Source organism: Apostichopus japonicus, chromosome 22 (assembly GCF_037975245.1).
Source record: "Apostichopus japonicus isolate 1M-3 chromosome 22, ASM3797524v1, whole genome shotgun sequence".
NCBI classification, from domain to species: Eukaryota; Metazoa; Echinodermata; class Holothuroidea; order Aspidochirotida; family Stichopodidae; genus Apostichopus; species Apostichopus japonicus.
Window position 1 is genome coordinate 21992807 of NC_092582.1, and position 21406 is coordinate 22014212.

General features: G+C 36.7%; 1 protein-coding gene across 4 annotated transcripts in view; it reads right to left on the reverse strand.

Moving 5' to 3' along the window:
- The window catches only part of LOC139963359 (ATP-binding cassette sub-family A member 2-like), an 84782-nt gene extending 68007 nt beyond the window's left edge, over nucleotides 1-16775 (reverse strand). For 3 of the 4 annotated variants that reach the window (XM_071964030.1, XM_071964029.1, XM_071964028.1), the window contains exons 1-4: nucleotides 16561-16775; nucleotides 16082-16315; nucleotides 15248-15341; nucleotides 5659-5770 (exon numbers count right to left, since the gene is read on the reverse strand). In XM_071964030.1, the coding sequence (XP_071820131.1) occupies nucleotides 5659-5770; nucleotides 15248-15341; nucleotides 16082-16147 (272 nt within the window). In that variant the 5' untranslated portion in view covers nucleotides 16148-16315; nucleotides 16561-16775. The remainder of the gene's footprint in view (nucleotides 1-5658; nucleotides 5771-15247; nucleotides 15342-16081; nucleotides 16316-16560) is intronic. The other variant, XM_071964031.1, reaches the window with a different exon arrangement.
- Between the last annotated feature and the right edge of the window lie 4631 nt (nucleotides 16776-21406).

Sequence of the window (21406 nt, forward strand, 5' to 3'; positions counted from 1 at the left end):
TTGCGACCTGTCCCTGGCCTTGTGGCTATAGCCTTTATGAACATATAATGTACTGTACTCATATGCTAAAACAAATATGAACCTAGTGACCCATACAGAAAGTCAAGGAACTGCTCAAAAAGAATGTCATACTGTACATACAAGAATGCATTGTGTGGTTTTAACTTGCTATATCAGTAAATAACTATAGGCTGGATCAAAATAACATTGCACTGTATATATAAACAGTTAAACACGCTAGATACATATATCTATTTTTAGCTCTGCACCAGTTGTATTGAGCACTATACTGCTATTACTGACCATATACAGTATATACATATTTTTATATATATATATATATATATATCCAGATATGCAATATAAAATAAAACGTTAACATGCTCTTCGTTCCAGGTTCCAGTAGGTAGTGCAGTGAAACCATATTCACCTGACGTTCTTAGACTAACATGTAGCCTATATATGACAGATTTCTACCACTAAAAACATTCCTCTTTTTAATCCTATTTATCATTGCATGACATGACAAGTCTAAATCAGAAATGTAAAGCATATAACTAAGTGTGCACTATTTAAACAGTGAATGATAAGTGATGTTCTTGTGTACAGACCTGTTTTACTTGGCTCAATAAATTAACAATGACTGTTGGTTTTAGCCAACAATGACCAAGGACAAACACACAATCTGGACCATTGGGGGATCAAACTAGCCAGAGTGTTAGGCCGTGGGCCGAAGTAGGAAAAGTGATCTAAAAATTTATTTTCGTTGCAAAGTCACGGGGTCTACATGAAACCCATTATATTTTATTAGCAATATGTATTATTTTCCAAAATCAGTTGTTCCCAAGTGTCAATGTTGCACATTAATGTTTTTTAGGCCAAAATGGCAGCAATTTCCCCATACATATCCTGCACAAAATAGAATAGACCACAAATACTATAAAATTGATCAGAAGGAGAATCTACCTTCATGTTGAGGTCCCGCAGGCTATTTTGAACATATGTGGAATGATAATTTGTTTAGTGGGGGGAGGGGGGTCTACTAAAAGGTCACAAAGCACTAAAAACAGAAATAGAGGGCGCTGTCCATTTCAGTGTATCGGAGCATTGCATACTGCTATGCGAAAAATTATTATTAAAATTACTTCGCGATGCTTTTCATTGTAATTACATGGAAAATCTGTCTTATTTTGATCATGTGCCAAACATCATTCTGCCTAGCCCAATTCTATGCACTGCAATTCCCATACCTATGTTTGGTAGCTGGACATGGATATATTAAATGGTGCTTAAAATCCTACCCCTCTCCAAAATTTCAGAGATTGAAGCCCCTCTTGAATTGAAAATATTGAGGCAAAGTTAAGGGATTGGGAAGGTGTGGGGAAGGGTGAGGTGGTGTAAGGAGGGGATATGTATAAATCTAGTTTATAAATGAGGAAAGCATATGGGAGTGAAGCTCCAATGTAAACCATAAAGTGTTATGTAAAGAAGGCGAGAAAGGTGTGTTAGTTTCAGTTCTGTAATATATTATTATTGCAAAAGATATTTTTTCATAATTTTTTTTGAAGCATTTCTTTTTTTACAGTTACTTTATAAAGGGCCAAAACATTATGAATAAGAAGTGTAACTAAAAACAAGCATTTAGCATATTTGGTCAACGGCATATATGAACAGTGACAGTATTCTAGATATTGTTACACTTTTTGAACAAGACATTCAACATGCACTGAGTGAGGACATTATGTGGTACAATGATAATTACATTTATATAACCATTCAGAGAGTCAACTGAGTTGGAGATTCCTTGGAAAACAAGATTTCAAAGCTCACACCACTTTTGACCAAAAGAGATGTAGTTGGTGTGCCTACATGCAAGTTTGAAAATGTACTTAAAATATTATGTGTACAATCCAAGACATCACAGGCACACACCATCACCAGTGCATAAATTCCTTTTTACAAATATTGTTAAACTGAAGTAACAATTGAAAACATTTACTATATCTAATAGCTACAGTATGTATACATTTTCATAGAACAGGACCTGTAACTGTAGCCGTCAAAAATTAGGACCGAGTCTTCCACGGAAGGTTGCTCTTTACTTATTCATCTGGTTTTCTTTGTTTACCTTCGTGAAAACTACAAATAAAAATAATAATTATACAAACAACTACAAAATGCACATTCTATCGAAAACATATACAATAACAAGTGAATATATCATCTATGGTAGTAAGGCTAGTCCATTCAGTGATATAGTCCCATCATAACTGTCGCTAAGTTCTTACGAAAAGAATATTTACTATCTTTGTAATTGATGGATATACATATTACAATTGGACAGGAAGAAGCCTTTAGGTCCGGGGTAAATTTGCATCTAAACCATAACATAAAATAACGTACCTCTTTGGACTCTTTACAAATTTCGGCTCAGTTAAGCACTCTGATAGGTGTGGCAAAGATAAATTGTGTCTTAACAACATGCATGGTCGGCCTATCTGTACAAGGCTGTGCACGCTCTCTCAAAAAATGCCGAGTGAGAGACATCTCGGCCTCGTACACAAAACAATTTAAAGTAACCATTGTGCGGTACTGTAATGAGGAGAATTCCACATCTGGGAATATTTGCCATGCAGGACAGCACAGGATTGCTGCCGAGCTCACAAATTATGAATACGAACAGGTTTAAATATCAATGAATAGATTTTACGTATAGAAATTGTGAATCAACTGTTACAGGACCTATGAAGTACATTGTACATTTTCATGAAAATTTGCAGGAATTTAGACATGGCAACTTTCCATCATGTCGTCACTCATGCAGAATTGCTAATTTGAAGGTCTTGAATAATATAACTACTGGAGACAGAATGTGGCCACTGTGTAGTGTGTGGACTGATCTCAGCAGCTTTGGGGCAGGTCCTTGATCCATTGATTCTGTTGACAGAGCAGATGAAGATTTATTTAATATGTATTTGTGATACACAAATGGGCTTCTTTACTTCACCTCAAGTAATTTAAAGTTGCTTTCAATCACTTCAATGTTGCATAGCTGATAGATAGTTTTAAAAGAGATATGCAACATTGCAATAAATGTCCACATTAATAAAAACAGTGACTGATAAAGCTCAAATAAAATATGCTTATTAACTTATGCTGCATACCATGAGTTTTGCAAAATTGATTATTCTACATTAATTTTTTACTTTACAATTGAATTATTTCCTCCCTCCTCCTCCCCCTCCCTTATTTACCTTTAAACAGTACATGGACCTGAATTTCCATTGAAATACATTTAATAAGCAAGACAGTATGCACGTCTGTTTACTTACCGAACCATGTTGTCGTTTTTTTTCAATGATATGTTCACACACGGAACGGGACTACAAGCAGTTATGTTTTGCATCATTACAGTATCATAAGTATTTGTATAGGCCTATATTCCAACACGTACATATTTGCACTCTATTTGAAGGCAACAGACGGAAATCTTACCTGATTGATCATTGTGTGTGAAGTCTCCAAAATCTGTGCAGTATCAGTTTTAGCTGGTAAATCCTCTGCAAGACAGAAAATAAAGAAAGAGATTTCAACAACAGTTTTGTTGAATTGAGCCTAGGATGACGATCATATATTTACTTTGTGATTACAATTTACTTCAAGGCCTGTATTTAAGAGACGGGTTGTAACTGTTCAGTTGGTTTAACTCGCATTAGTTCAAAAAATATATAAACAAGGCATCTTCAACAAGAAATACAGCATAGCAAGTTTTACCTGAACCAGCAACCCTCTTCGTTCCTGAGACAAATTGTACACAGAACGTACATCCAGCCAACCTTTTGTTTCAGCATAGCCTGGTCTATTGAATAACACTGGTTTAGTCAACGTTACAACTTAGCTAGAGCTGTGTACATTTTTTACCGCCTAGGCTAGTTGAGAAGGACTGTGGTTACTGTAACTGTACGAACTCGAATGACACAGTTTCCAGTCGATTAGAGCATTCATTTTCAATGTAATATTTCAAGAATACTTAAATAATAACTCACCAACTGATTGTGTAAGTTTAGATATAGCCCTGGAGATTTTGGAAACGTCGGTAAACTTCATATAACATTGCCGATGATACCCGCACGTTGTTGTGTCCAACGTCAAGTTGAGTTCTGCATTGTCAGACAAAATAGTATTGGCAATATCCCCTAATTCTCCACCTAAAGCCTTCCATTCCTTGGCACATCTGATTACTTAAGCTTTGGAGACATTGGTAAATGCAGTCATTTTCTCTGAGGCTGTCTTTGAAACATGGATAATGCATTATAATTTCATTTTCGTTCGGCAGGCCGCCTTATCACTAGTTGTCGCCATGTTCAAATGTTGCCAGATGTTAAAAAGTATTGCGCAAGCCTGTAGACGCGATTGTGATTGGTTACTCGTGACATCATACGCTGTATTTTCGCCTTATAAACTCTCTCCAAATTTGATTAAAATGGTAACGGTTGTTAATAACAACTCAAAAATGTGCACGTTAGACAACTGGGAACAACCGATAATGGTGATTTCATATTATTTTCATAATTATAATGGCATTTGTTGGTAGTCCTCTCTGTGTTGCAACGAACTTAAACGATTTTGGACTTCGGCCCACGGTCTATGTGTACATAATAGTCATTCCAAGAAGAACATGAATACCTCCGGTGCACTAGAGTAATCAACAAGGCACAGCAGGTCAATAAAGAAGTTAATCCTACAGACCACTGAAGAATTTACTTTATACTATATTAGTTTTATGTACATAAAATAAGTGGTTAAGTCTACCAAATCAAATTCACAACTATATGTGGCAGACTTTTATCTTGGTTAGGAAAAGTATGTGATAAGACCAAGGAGCTCCATATCTGAATGTCCATTATCACTGGTTGATGGAAGCATTTTCCTCTGTGGTTGCAATCATGTGGCCCTAAGTTTATATGCTATGGCCTTATGATTGATCTCCTTTTGTTCCCAACATGATCAGTTAGGTCATGTAAGGTGTACCCATGCATGCAAGGCATACCAAGTATAGTGGTACAACATAGAGTTTGTGCTAGTACTCACAGTATGTGCCATAATATTTTCTCTACTGTACAGGAGCAGAATCTTTGACACATAGCTTTGGCAGTTACAACAGTTACAATAAGTAGCTGTGTAAATTAATCTACTTATTGTAAAATTAGGACTAAGCCTGAGTTGGGTAACAAAAAATCGGAACCGGGTACCCTTTATCATTACCCGGTCGGGTAATGGGTACCCGAAATTTTGGACCGAATATTGAAAAAAAATCACAGAACTAGCCAAACACAATGTACATATATGGCAAATCACTATGCCACCTTACATTACACATCCGAAATATATGTTGTTATGAACAACTGAATTTGAAGTTTTTATGTATAATAAATAATAATGCACATGAAAAAATAAAGAAAAACCTAGCAAAAATGACTTCCAACTTTCTCTTTTAATAGGATCCAGGGATTGCGCGATACCCGCAAATTGATTTAAAATTCTGCATGTCAAAAGTTGCCACTTGAGATGGGATTTCCTCGTTATAAATTTCAGCTCTCAACTTGAATTAAACAGACATTATGGCTTGGACAGGTGAGTGACATGCTGCATACTTACTGTGATTTAGGATGCTCTGGAAATCCGTAGGGGTCTCTAACTGCTTTGGGACAAAAGATTTGCATAACTGGTATGATACCAGCAGAGGGTAGTGGCTGGGCCATGAAGAAAGCTGAAAATAGGAGAGAAAAATAAGTATATATATATTTATATTATGTGCACACTGTACTGTATGTGATCGACAGTCATCGACCCTCACCAGTTGACTTTATTAATATTGATGAAATGGCGAGTAAGCGTTATTTAAACAGTATCCTCTCTTAACTCCCTTCGAGTGTTTGACCAAGAATTTCAATCAGTTTTTTTCTCGTTATAGATATATTCCATTTTTGGTTTACTTTACTTACAGTACATTACCCCTACCAACATAATGGACTATTGGACAAGTCTTCTTCGAGTACAGTGTTTCTGTATGTTGCTGTGTTGGACGAATCTAACCGTAAATAGTAATTACCGACTTTGCGATCCCTGTTATAGTCATTGCGGACTTTTGCAATCCACGGTTTCCCTGACAATTTTGAAAGGTCGGTGAGAAAGACTCCATAGTTTTCCCTTACAGGAAACCAACAATTACAACAAATATGACACAAATCGCACCAAACAACATCCTAGTCTTAGGTTTTTAAATAAATAGTGTAATAGTATACTATTTGAGTCCATTCATATCCGGAAAAGTCTGCGTAATTCAATTAATTCCAGAAGTTTTTGATATGCATGCCCGTACTTAATCATTATTCCATATATGCATTCCCTTGAGCACTGATTGAGAAACAAACATTTAACTTAATCTGCAATTTATGAAAATTCAATCTGTTATTGCTGCATGGTAATGAGGGATCATGAATAATACAAACTAACTAAGAAAACATTGATGAATAAATGCAACATCTTTGTCTTACTGAGGAACAGATGGTTTCTGTATAGTACATATGTTTGCATGCATGCAATATCATGCAATGTACCCTAACATGTGTACATGCATGAAACCAATAAATATGTACAGAACACATGTGTACATATTTATACAGTACACTGCTTCAATCTTAATTTCTGCATGGTAATGAGGGATTATGAATATCACAAAAATATAGAAACATTGAAGAAAAAAATGGAAAATCTTTGTCTTACTGAGGAACAGATGGTTTCTGGATATGTTTTCATGCAATATCATGAACCCTAACCATACATGAAACCAATAAACATGTACAGAACACTATGTACAGGTTTATACTGCAGAACTACAGTACACTCTTTATTAGTCATTTAATATACAGAATTTGCTTTAAAGAAAATGTATCTTCCTATCAAGGGCACAGTGAATGGTTCCCCACCCACAACCTAATTTTTCCACTTGGATAATTTCCTCTTGACACCAGGTTCAAAGGGATAACAAATACAGCTGTGAATATTATTTACCAATGCTGATATAGCAAGCAAACCCTGTATCACCACAATGTGGAGACTTATACACAGCAGGGATGAAACCATCACAGAAAATATGAAGATTACTCAGTGGAATAAAATGTCTTTGTGTATTAATAGATAGTCAGTTTTACTGTAGCAGGGTAATACTTCTGTGGTGTAACTCAAGCCAAGACCACTGCTGCACCTTAGAGGCATTCCCATGACAGGATAATACTTCTGTGGTGTAAGGACTAAGGTATATTGGATAAATGGATGAAACAAATTATGCATGTTAACAAACATTTACCAAGTTGTGTTGTTTATTAAAGGGGAAAAAATAATAACGAAAGTGAACAAAAACATATTGGCAACGGATATTCTAATGTGATAACCAGTATGTAACATGGTCAAAGTTTAAAGCCATTCCTATGGATATTGTAATGTGATTACCAGCATATACAGTAACATGGTCAAAGTTTAAAGCCATCCTACTGCACCATCAGAGCTTTATAAAATCACTTACTGTAAGTACTAAACCACTTCCTCCTATCCATCCTTAAGACTGTGGTCTCTAGGATTGCCAAGATTCTAAGTCTATACTACAAGCTACAGTACATAGTTTATTGAGAATGCATCATTACAGGCACTCTCATATACATGTACAAATGTATGTTATTTTGTTTATCCATATTGCATTCTCTCCATGATTTTTTCTTAGAACAGCATGTTGTACGGTCCCTAACACTGGGATCTCTATACTTTGACAGCGAACTTACGAACATTAACTAAATCCTTTCTCGCCTACCCATACTAGACAACATTAACTGAATCCTTCCTTGCCTAGCCATACCAGACATTAACTGAATCCTTTCTTGCCTACCAATACCAGACAACATTAACTGAATCCTTTCTTGCCTACCCATACCAGACGACATTAACTGAATCCTTTCTTGCCTAGACATACTGTTTCCAGACAACATTAACTGAATTCTTTTTGACTACCCATACTACACAACATTAACTGAATCCTTTCTTGCCTTCCCATACCAGACAACATTAACTGAATCCTTTCTTGCCTAGCCATACCAGACAACATTAACTGAATCCTTTTTGACTAGCCATACCAGACAACATTAACTGAATCCTTTCTTGCCTAGACATACTGTACCAGACAACATTAACTGAATCCTTTCTTGCCTAGACATACCAGACAACATTAACTAAATCCTTTCTCGCCTACCCATACCAGACAACATTAACTGAATCCTTCCTTGCCTAGCCATACCAGACATTAACTGAATCCTTTCTTGCCTACCAATACCAGACAACATTAACTTAATCCTTTCTTGCCTACCCATACCAGACGACATTAACTGAATCCTTTCTTGCCTAGACATACTGTTTCCAGACAACATTAACTGAATTCTTTTTGACTACCCATACTACACAACATTAACTGAATCCTTTCTTGCCTTCCCATACCAGACAACATTAACTGAATCCTTTCTTGCCTAGCCATACCAGACAACATTAACTGAATCCTTTTTGACTAGCCATACCAGACAACATTAACTGAATCCTTTCTTGCCTAGACATACCAGACAACATTAACTGAATCCTTTCTTGCCTAGCCATACCAGACAACATAAACTGAATCCTTTTTGACTAGCTACACTACACAACATTTACTGAATATTTTCTTGCCATACCAGACAAAACATGTTTTTTTTTGCTGCAGACTTTCCTCTCATTTGAGCTTGGATCATGATCAATTAATGGATGAAATAAGTCTTAAATTAGTGTGATCACTTCCCTTTACTAACCCCACTTTCCTGTTTCCGAGAGTTATCTCATCTCTATTTGCAGCTGGTTAATGTTAGGATCAACTGTACTAACAGATGAGACATTTGTAATGTGAGCACTGCACAATGTGCAACAAGTGTCCCCAGCATACTCACATACTGTACATCAAACTGTGTTGATTACTATGTGAAACAGATTGTTGTGAATAGATAAGTAAGGGAGGGACATAAATTGTAACTTTATCGGGTACCAGCCAGTAAGCTGAAGTTATAAAACTACCCTCAATTCTTAGAACTAAATTGGGGATGCCTACTTTACCTGTGTGCCAATAATACATGAGGACTTGTGTTAACCTGTAACTTAGTAAGCTTTCAGGTAGTTTACAAAGTTTGTATCATATACTTGGCAAAACCCAGATACCTTTCACAATTTTTACAATTATTGTAAATATTTACTCTTAGAATCGGGCAACCCTAGTACACACATATTTTATCAGTCATGTACGATAACGTGTGTAAGCGTGCGTGCGTAAATGTGTGTGGCCTGTGTGTGTGCCTGCATACAAATACCGTAGTATTAGTAATATTATTAAAGAACAGAAGCTTCAATTCTAAATGTACTCAACAGAGTCAGGGTCTTCAAACATATACTGGAGTTCTCACAATGCTGCAGCAGATCAATAGAGTATTCAAGCTATTATTCTTTGTCATATGTACTGTACAGTATACATTTATTTTAATATCAATTCAGCCAGGTGACAACTGGCTAAATACAGTGGCGGAGCGTCCATACAGTCAGGGGGGCGGATGCCCGCCCTGACAGACTCAAATGGACTGCTGGCGCCCTTTTCAGCTTTTTACAACTTTTTACTTATACGCGATTATTGACTTTTTTATTGCGCTCTCAAATACCTATTGACATTTTTAACATTTTGTTGGTGTAATTTTCTGACAAAATGGCGATGACACCTATTTATTCTTCGTTTATCTGCAAATTAGCAAGACCCGGAAAGGGTCATTTCCGGTGATCTAGGGAGTATCTTTACTCAAAAAATGTATGTACGCTCCGCGCCAACCTGTGGTGGCGCTCCGCTTAGATAGTGTCGTAAGTGCCCCTACAGACCATTATCGCCCCCCCCCCCTGACCAATACCCCTAGCTCTGCCACTGGCTAAATATTCAGTCTAACTGGTTTTCTTTTCTCTTTTTTTCTTTCCTTAGTCTAACTTGTTTTCTCCTTTCTGTTTTCCTTTCCTTCTTTCACTATTTCTTTCTCTTGTCAGATCTCTCAACGAAAATAATCAAAATGTCACTGTACTATTCAACCATAGCAGGTACAATAACATCATATCTATTATGGTTACTGCTTAAAGGAATACTTAAAGACATGATTAAAGATCTCTTGGTTTCATATCAATTCATTGGCTATAGCTAAAAATCAATAATTTACGACGATCCCCCTCGGCGATCCCCCTTAATTAGTCTATTTGAAGGTCACTATGAATAGACCTATGTACAGTAATGTAGACAACCCACAAAAGTTACTGATATTACCTACAGACTGGATTAAATGTGACAGGTCACAGAGTCCAATGTCATTAGCTCACAGTTAACCAAATATAGATATGCGTACCAAATCTCCAACCCAAATTAATATTCAAAATAGCTGTTCATCCTACTATATCTATTACACCTCTCCAGGAATAATTCACTGTTACATTTTTTTTAAAGCAGTGTTGGGGTTTATGAATTTTTGCTTCCCTGAAAATATATATCGAAAATTATTTAATCCTGTGCCAACAAAAAGGACCATGTAAGTAGCAATTTGTCTATTTCCCAATATCCCTCATAATTTATTAACTTATTGTAAGTAGCAATTTATCTAATTCCCTATATCCCTCATAATTTATTAACTTATTGTAAGTAGTAATTTGTCTAGCCCTATCATAATTCATGAACTTATTTGCTACCTCTCCTTAACTGTGTGCCCAATTCCTCATTAAGGCAATAAGCTGCCTACTAGATGTTTTCTTCAAACATATGTCCATTATTCTTTTTAACATTTCTGTATGTCGGAGAATAACTGTAGCCATACGATATTATAGTCACACTGCAAGTGAAATGAACTTGGAGAATGTAAGCAAATAGGTGTGCTGTGAGGCATTACTGAAAATCTCTGAACTGGAACGTTAGTTAGCATATTGGGGTGTAACTTATCTCACATTCTTGGTGACTAAAATTGATTTAAGCTTCATCTGCATTCGTGTGAGCTTTAAATTTGTCGACCAGAAAATCTGAAATCTTGGACTCCTGGATAACCTGTGACCATCAGCCCTGCAAGCACACAAGGCCATCAGAAAAAGGGACCTTGTGCAGAAGTACAGTATTAGAAGACTACAGTGCAGTATTTCTGTGTTACTGTGCAGGCATAGTACCTTCATCCTCTTATATCATCCCTGTGCTTAAAACATTGACACAAGCTAGTAGAAAACAACATGACTCACACAACAAAACTACATTTGGCAATCATCGACTATTTCAAGTACACTCAAGTCCCCATGAAAAATAAACCGCTTGCACAATCCGGCAAACACATTTTGGTTTCTCACTTTAACCCAGCATTCAGGCACAATTCAAGAGTTTTACGTCCGATAAATCCAAAATTCTGGACAGAGCACGTAGAAGAAAGGATGATACTTTGATAGTATATATGTAATATTAAAAAAGAAACAAATTAGCCCTGGTCTAATTGAGAGCATACATGTACAGACATGCCAGCTCTTTAACATTGAAGTTCTATATGGTGATAAACTTCTCTCTGTATCAAATGCAAACCCCATTAATCTGCATACCCTCACCTAGAGCTATGTATAGATGGTCTCATAGAGCAATATAAAACACTGAACCTACAGAACAAGTGTGTAAACATCCATGTGTCCTCTATGTACATGTCTAATATCAAATGGAAGGAGCAGTACTATACTGATACAGTACAAGAAACTTAACAATATTTTCCTCCAGATTGGACCCTCTTTAGTTTTAACCGTTTCTATATATATATACTCTATATATACTATTACCACCCAATGTGTAAATATGCTGTATGTATGGTTTTATGTGAATTTCATACTGTACCTGCAGGATATATAGCGAAGGTTTAATATATGAATACACTGTATCTGCACAGACCATAATGGTTCTTGTGTTGGATCAGTCCATTAATTACAATACTATATGTTTGTTACTTTATACTGCAGAGGACTTTTGAGAATTCCAACCTGCCTGCACTGTCTTTAACACTGTAGCTATACTGTATACATGTACAGTAAGTATTAAGTTCAAAACAAACAGTGAGTAAGTAAATAAACATTAAAGATTGCGCAACCTAATAGTTAACCTTTCGAGTGATCAGTTCGTCCTAATCTCTCATAAATCACGTATTTCTCATCTCACATCATCACCGACGCAATAACGATATACAAAGGGCAAATTTCTGAAGTGGGAAGGAGGGGGGTGATTGGATGTTGCAATTTACAAAAACAGCTGAGGGTGGTTGCAAATGACTCTAGGAAGTAAATAACTACTTCAAATACTTAGTGTAAAACGAATAACAGACTGTACTTTACCTCAATTCCAATCAAAGTAATAAAGTATACAGTGAGACCTTGTTGATACTTTGCGAGTGTTTTATGACATAGGTATTAATTTGCGAGTGTTTTACGACACTTGTTTCTGTTTCTCGTTATAATGTAAAACTAACCTAAAATCTACCGAGGAAAACAATATGTCTACAAAAAAACAAACAAAAAAAAGGTGAAATTCTAACCAACAGAAAACCCTGACAGCTTAAAAAAAACATTCCAAGGTGCCATATCCCAAGGATAAATCAACAAGGAGATTATCATAAAAGAAAAAGTAAAGCATTTGAACAACACAGGTCTACAGTACCTGACATTTAATGTAATGTGCAATGTATACAATTTACAGTATGATGGTATGTACTGTAAATCCATGATAGTAGGATGGTGACTTCGAAGTTCGCCCACTTAAGACTTAAAACACCCCAAAACTAAATCTTCTGGTATAAATCACCAGAAAATAAACTTCATATGGTGGGAGAATTGTGTTTTAGTACGATACACGGCCAAACTTTCTTTCCTGCAAACTGTTTTCACGTTGTTTTCCAAGAAAATTCTTCGTGATTGTGGAACTGGTATTTCTTGCTAGAGTATTGCGAATTTCGGCCACGCAACCTACAGTGTGGCGCTGGTAAAAATTGGTGGCGCTGTTGCTTTTTCAGTAATTATAACAGACTTCATAGATCTTTCGTCATTTTATTGACAAATATGTAAGTAATTTCTTGCACACTGGTCATTTTGGAGAGAAAATAACTGTAGCTTCGTAATTTTTCGTGAAATTGGCTGTTGCTATAGGTTGTCATGGTGAAATCGTGTGTTTCTTAAGGGTGGCCGATTTTCGCAGTATGGCGAACTTCGCAATACTGACTATACTGTATGGGGCATTTAAAATGTTCTTTTAAAGAGTAACAGTTATGACAATCTCACTGATTCTGCTCCATGATTTAGTTCTATCCTTCAGCTACAGTATGTTAGTTCAATGATTTGACCAGTTTCCTCCATAAATGGAAAGATACATAACTGAATATTGGAAAACTGACTGGAAAATGTCAGGCAATGGAAAAGAGCAACAAAATCTTTGGCTTGAATGTGCTCACTACTCTTCAACCCTTGTAACCCAGAGGTCACTAATTCAAACACAGAGGTGAAATAATCCAGGTACTGAACACTAATGTACTGTATTGTGCTGTACTTACTGAACTGTAGTTTACTTTACTGTACAAGTTTACTGTATTGTACTGTACTGTAGTTTACTGTACTGTACAAGTTTACTGTATTGTACTGTACTGTAGTTTACTGTACTGTACAAGTTTACTGTATTGTACTGTACTGTAGTTTACTGTACTGTACAAGTTTACTGTCTTGTACTGAACTTGATGTACTGTAGTTTACTTTACTGTACTATGGTACTGTACTGTACTTAATCTGATTTTCAGTCATTTGAAAATGGTTGTCTGTGAATTTTTGAATTTCAGTATGGGTGTAATCTCTCCACCTCCAAACACCCCCTCCCCATTCCTGTTTATTCTAAAGAGGGAAACACACCATATGGTGGCATATAATCAGCTCATTTAGCCAGACAATTACAAAGTAAAATTTCACAAAAATTTTCATTTCTACCAGAATTTTCCAGTCAAATAAGCGGTTAATTTCATAGCCATGCAGTCTATAGGATGTTACGACTAACATTAAGTAACATCCCAAATTAGCTACTGTATATTAACGTTACTGTTGGTACTTGTTGCAACCGTGCGAGCCCGGGTCATCCAATCTCTCCAGCCAAGCTTACGGGGCTCAAAGGTGGCCATGAATCATGCTTCAAGAATAGTCACAAATATTGAGACCTGTAGTACATGTTCATTATACTTCTCATAGTTTTGAATGTATCGTAAAATCAATATTTTCTTAACAGCGTCATTAAGAGAGGGGACTATTGGTTTTGTCAGCGGGACAACTTTATTTCTGACATTGCAATAACACCATACTCCCCACTTAATCAGGAAGTGTGGTAACCTATAATAATATTCCATAGACTTAGTCTAACATGTACAATCGTGGCCCTGAATCAACCTGTTCTCTCTTTTTCAACTTGGAAGAGTTCAAGCATTATATGAGGAAGGAACCATCATTCAGTGACAACTACGTGTACAGGCGCGTGAAGCGTACAAGAAAATTTTGGCTGAAAATGCCTCCCAGATCATTGGAAATGGCACTTCCCAGGCCTTGTAAGTTGCATCATAGCATTTTCTCTTTTGAAAATACTAGCAATATCATAAAAACATTAAAAAAAATTTTTTTTAAATATGCTCAAGGGGGGGCGGCTGCCCCTTTCACCCCCCCCCCCTTGGCTACGCGCCTGTTCGTGTACAGTGTGCTTGGTGCATGACTGTTCACAGTTGCTAGTACAGCAGTCTACATTAGCCATGAAGCTTGCTATACATATAGGCTAGAGTGGGTAAAGAGGCAACACCGGCCATATGCATGGATTGATTCTGCAGGAATATTATTATTATTATTACCCAGGAATTATTACGCTGGACATAATTTAGCGTTCAAATCTAGTGCAGCAGTGTGGAAAGCAAATAGCTGTCTTAAAACCTCTTCAAACTACTGCTGTTATTGTGTACAAAAAACTGTCACACATTTTTGCACAGTTTGTAATTATAGCAATTTGTCCATTTTGCATAACATTTTGAGATGTACAGTGCTGCCCGAAATACGTTATTATTCCCCGGTATTACTTTACCTTCCTGTTTCAGTAGAATCGGTTTGTTTTTCCTGATGGCAACGATGATGAAGAACAGAACCAGAGGAATCACTATTTCAAAAATGACCACAAGCTGAAAGAAAAAGAAAAAGAAAAAAGCATGAAACAATTCATTCCAAAAAAAACATCAGAAGTTTCATGGTGCTCATTTCAAGATAAATAAAAAATATCATTACTTTACTACATTAACCACAGACGGGACAAGTTCGGTTAAAATTATACTTACAAAGATTTAAAGGTTCCTTTAATCAATATGGTTTTTGGCTTTGTAGCAAATGTATCAGAATTTCTTCTTGATATGTAATTGATTTGGACTATTTGCTTAGCAAATTCAACGTAGTCCAACTCCTGATTTTTTAGACTAATCAGTCTACTTTAAACAAACGTTGGCTGTTCACATTATTGCAATGAAACATGCTCAACGATCTTTCTCTACCCTTCTGATGCAGAAACGTAACACATATACTTAGCTTTACCATTTCTTAAAACCGATATGAAAATTCTTTCATAGCCTTCACTCAATTGAAACAATACAATTCTGTAACAGTTTACTAGGATACCATTAATATGTAAATACAGTTCATAGATGCATCTTTGCCAATGATAACGATCAGAAAAAAATTGTTCTAAGGCTGAATACGATACAGAAAGGTTTCTGTGAAAATTCAACATATTTTCTGATTTTGCAAAATCTGGATTTGTACTGTACTCAAGTGTCCTTTACTTTTGTTACACATATCCTTTATTGGGTCTGTCTTTATCACTTAAAAGGGATCTAAGTAATTAGTAGATAGGCTGCCTTGAAACACTTACTGGATTCCTCTTCTTCAAAGTGTAGTTCTTCCATAACAAAACTTGAAGTTGGTGTAGGAACCCCATAGTGGCTGTGTTCAGTTGTGATGTGACACACTGATACTGATAGCTGCTTCACTCTACTACTGCTTAGGTTATCTCATGACTTCATGTTGACATTGAATATCACACTTCACAGGGTTCTCAGTGATGGCTTATTGCAGTAATTTCCAAGTCCAAGGTCGTAACTTCACACTAATAACAAAGAAAGATAGAGAAGACTTGTTTACTTGTTCGGCTGTACGTGTAATATTCACCAAACTTTGGCCTCCCAAGTCAGCAAAAGTGGTGGTTGACCCAATGTTGGACACATCAAACGTGGCCTATAGCCTATGTGCGGTTTCAAGGGTTAGCGAAAGTCATAGCCTACACAGTACTAGGCTATTAAATTTAGCGAAACGTTAGTCATACTCATACTAGAATAAGATCAAGTTGATTACCGAAAACCTTTGTCTCTTTTAAGAAAAAGTTAAGATAAACGCTTTCAACGTATATCATTCCTTTGTTGAGTACTGCTGAAGTTGACTAAAAGATTTTCGTTTGAGTTCTCCAATAATAAACTACCATATACTTTCCCAGTTGTCCTGTGAATGTTTTCTAACCATATCCTCCGTAAGCACGTCAGCTGGCTGCAGCGCTAAAACTCCGAGTCCAAACACTGTACATGTACCTGCATCAGATTGTTTACAACAACAAACGTCACTAAAATATCGAAGTTAGCTATCATTTCAGCAATAGTGTTTAAAAGGATGGCGCTAGCACGAATTCTCTAATAGGCCACACAATTTATATGGCGAATTGTAAATTTTTCACTGATGGGGACCTGAGTTTGTAAACTCGCACACTCCATTATTTTACTCATATTTTTTTGATAGCCGTAATGATTAAAAGCAGACCTTCCTTAAACGTTTTCAAACTGTATCGAACAATACTAGTTCTGTTTTTGGTGACATATTTTGCCTTACTCTAGAGATCAAACATTATAACCAACTCGAAATCATTTGTGATTCCTAAAGCCGGATCTTGAAAGGGATACTTAGAACAGACTTTATGTAAATGAAAAATATATATATATGTATATATAAATATATATGTATGCGTGTATGTATGTGTGTGTGTGTGTGTGTGTGAGAGAGAGAAGGGAGAGGGTATATAGGTTGTTAGATGTTGCTAAATAATGGCGTTGAAAGCTGTCAAATTGTCACAAGGGCCAGAAAAAAAACGTGGGTTCCAATTCTTCATTGTAAGAATTTGGGTTGTAGATGATAAAGTGGTCCACATGGAATATTGTAATCCCTATATAGTTGGAAAATATGAAGAGCCTCGGCAGAAACATACTCCCAGCTTGTCCCAGCCTGTCCCAGCTTCAAAAGTAGCAGGAAGCGCAACTCCCGCTACCCCCTCCGCCCACCCCCCCCCCCCTCTCCAATGTTCCTCCTTTGCCAAACCAATTTCACCGAAGCATAAGTTCGAAGCAATTCACATTATTATAATAGCACTTTGGGTCCATGAGCAGACAAGAACTGCCGACATGTTTATTTCACTTTTTACTTTTGCTACGTAGCTGCTAGCTAGCAAACTGAGCCTGTTAAAACACAGTGTATCTGAAGATATCGAAATGTTATTTACTTCCGATGACAGTCCGTTAGCATCATTTAATCGATTACAAATACAGCTATAAAAACAAATTAGATCCATTACATAATTCCGGCTTGATAAGGTTCCAAATAAGATCTCAGGATCTTGTCTGAAAGATCAGTCCCTTTACGATTGAAAAGGTGGTGACGAAAAAGCCGTGAAGCATGACTTAATAAGTCCAAAGTTTAACCAGGGAGTTGTTATGGAACAACTCCCTGGTTTAACTTATATGAAATAATCCAAGGGAATCGAAAATTTCGTGCAAATGTTATAAACAAGTCCTTAAGATAGTCTAAATGATGATTGGTAGACATGTGTACTTGACATTTAAGTAGTTAATGGATCGCTTCATACTACAGATGGATTTGTTAATCTATCATTCTATAATTGGTGGACTATACATCGTTCATGTTTCATTATTTCGTAATTTACATTCTTTATCACAATAAGCTTTCAGCGGCATATACGAGGTTTGACAATTTACTGACGCATCCAGTGTGATGATGGTTTTGAAGGGAGGGGGGGGGGGGAGATGAATCATTACTTGGGGGGTAGATTCCAGTTAGCATGTGATGAGATAATATCCTTTGTGTTTGTTCAATGCTAACTAAACCCTTCGCAGACACCTCCTCTTACCATATAAGAAAGATACGAAGAGGTACGAAAGATATTAGTAGACACATACGTTACTGTCACTTAAAGGACACCGTAAAATTACTTACCCCTCTCCTCACCCTCCCCCCCCCCCCCCACCAAACCACCACCGCCCTTATCTTTTCATAGTTAGTATCTCAAGATAAAATATTGTGATAAGAATGATGGATCTAAGAAGTTGCAGGTTTGCAGAAAGCGTTACAGAGAAAAACATAAATATGATCATGCATATAAGAGATGAAATGATGAAAGATATAACGACAAATAAATAGCCTAATAGGCCTCAGGGCGTACCATTTCACGTATTAAATGTCATTTTATTATGGGGGACAAACCCCAGATACTCCTATACATTGAAATTTAATGCTGAATTAAGAAAAAAATAGTTTAAGTAAATGGGTGGTACCCGTTGAAAACTGTAGTCATGGGGGTGGGGGGGGGGTCGTCGGGGTGATGGTGGGGAGGGGAGAATGCACATTTGTAAAAGCTGGAGGATGATTGCTTGTTGAAGTTCAAGTTAATCAAATTATTATAATTCAAGATATCGCCATATCTGACAAGGTCCAAACATTATACATTGCAAGCAGCTGGCATCTCAGAGACACCGTAGAAAAGGTGTCCTCGGTTTGCTGGTACAAAACCGTAACGCACACACCGAAAATTGAATATTATGAACCTAATGTTACAATATTACACTAACACGTACATTCAGCCTAACATGAAAAATAAGTATGAAATTCATTCTTCTTTAACTTAATGCCAAGGGTAAAATATGGCATGTTACGCACACAATACATGAATTATAACATCATCTCACAATAAATAATATAATTTGAAAGAAATATTTCCAAAAGAAGTTATCTAGGGGATATGAAAATTGACAGGCGAATTGCTGTGTACGGATACTCATACGTTCCATACAACTTTCAACTCAAATAAAGTTTGTATATTGGAAGCAAAAGTATGGGCTTCATGGCTTGCAGGACCATATCATAAGGAGGAAAGTGGAGGATGCTATCACACCCTACAGATACCGCCCACCCGTACCCCTGGGGTTTGTATGGGGTAATGTTAACAATGGCAAATCAAGGGGAATAAAATAATTAAGTAAACAGAAAAACATTACTTTGTAGCTGCTTCTTCGCTGTCCGTATCATTCATTAAAGTAACGTAACCTTTGGACGGAGGAGGTAGGGGAGAGGGAGGGGGTTCCTGTATCCGTGGTACGTCGGGGGTGAACTGCAAATTGTCCACCCTGTTATATAATAAGTAAGTTCTTACTCTCTGTCAAACTATAATGTCATTTCAAGACCTGGATTATTCATACGGAATATTGTCGGGTCGGGTTTGCTGCACATTGAGTAGCACCATGTGTTTGACAAGTAGCGCTTTCACCCTCCCCACTCACATATACTCCTCCATAAGTAAGCCCCTTCTGTACAAGACCGACTAGTATAGTATTGTTTCATTGGACAGTCGGAATTAAAATGATTTCATAATTTCAAATGCGAATTAGGGTCGATGCTCTGATTATGAATGCTGAGTGAAACTTGCCGATGGAGAGAGAGTACCAACAACGATAAAAGCGAAATAAGAAAAATATATTAATTTTTGGTTTTTCTTTCTTTATTTCTTCAACCAACCGCGTCACATGACTCACACGAGCTAATCAATTTTGTTTATTTTTACACATTACGATTTACTTCATAGATAATTTGCAACAGGATAGTTTTAATTTTTACAGTAATTTATAGATAATAGAACAAATTTATTTGGATAACAAAGACTGTACTTGGAACACCCAATTCTGTAGCAAGTGTCAGAAATAACATATGAATTACAGAAGAGTGGTAAAGCACTCACTCAATATTATCCCACACCTTCACTGGGAAATAACCAAAAGAGATGTTCTTTATTTAAGCTTTTTTTTGCTCAAAGAAATGCACTTCGTATCGGAGTTACACTTACAATTAAGCCTTACTGTGACAAACAGGTGAAACAGTTAACCCTGCAGTAGGGACATTTTTTTCTTCTCAATATTGTATTCGTTCATGTCCTGCTCCCAAAGCACTCTTATCGACAGTATGAGCAGTATCGAATATCATATCTCTATCAGATACGTGTTAGGAACGGTTCGTACTGTCAATATGGGTGCTTTGAAGCATGGCACGTGAGGACAGTACAGAGTGGTATAAACATTAGGAAACTGGTTGGAAACACCGAATTACCTAATTAATATGCATACATCACGTGATATCATATTTTTGTAAACAGGGTATATATGGTAAACAAAGGCGTGCAGTGATAGGCTATATATGGTAGACCAGTTATAGTTGCATTTGTAAATCAAAATGTACGTCGAAATGATTTTTGGTCACACCATATCCTCGAACAAGATTCAAGTTATTATTAAGAGTATGATAAAATAGACAAGGAGGGAAAGGATGCGTGACATAACGCATATTTGACATAACGCATAGCCTATGTGACATAACGCAATATGTTAGTATCATGATTAACCTCCACCACCGTATGTATACAGGGTTCCTCGTATAAATTCTTATTCCAAACTATCCTTATCGAAACAAAACTGTACGTATGACTAGTAGCAACAAAAGATGTGTATTAAACATTCTGGGTAATTGAAAAAGTCATCCAACATGTAGGCTATGTATGTATGTATATTAGACCCCCCTGCAAGCAGGAACTCGCGAAGAAGCCATCATTGGCTTATGAAAGTCGCAAGCTGACCGAAGTCAAGTCTCTTAGATTCATATTTAACGTCCATGATTATGAATTGTCAACAAATCTGTAACTGGACGACATACATTAATCTTGGAGTGACTCGAACTGGGGACCTTATGATTGGATGGTACCGGCGTTAACAACTGAGCTAACACTCCTTAAGGAAGTGTTAGCCTGGAAGAGCCTGGTCACAAAAACTAAAGGACTTAACTGATCCACCCTCAACCAGCCCCTTGCATCAAGAATGTG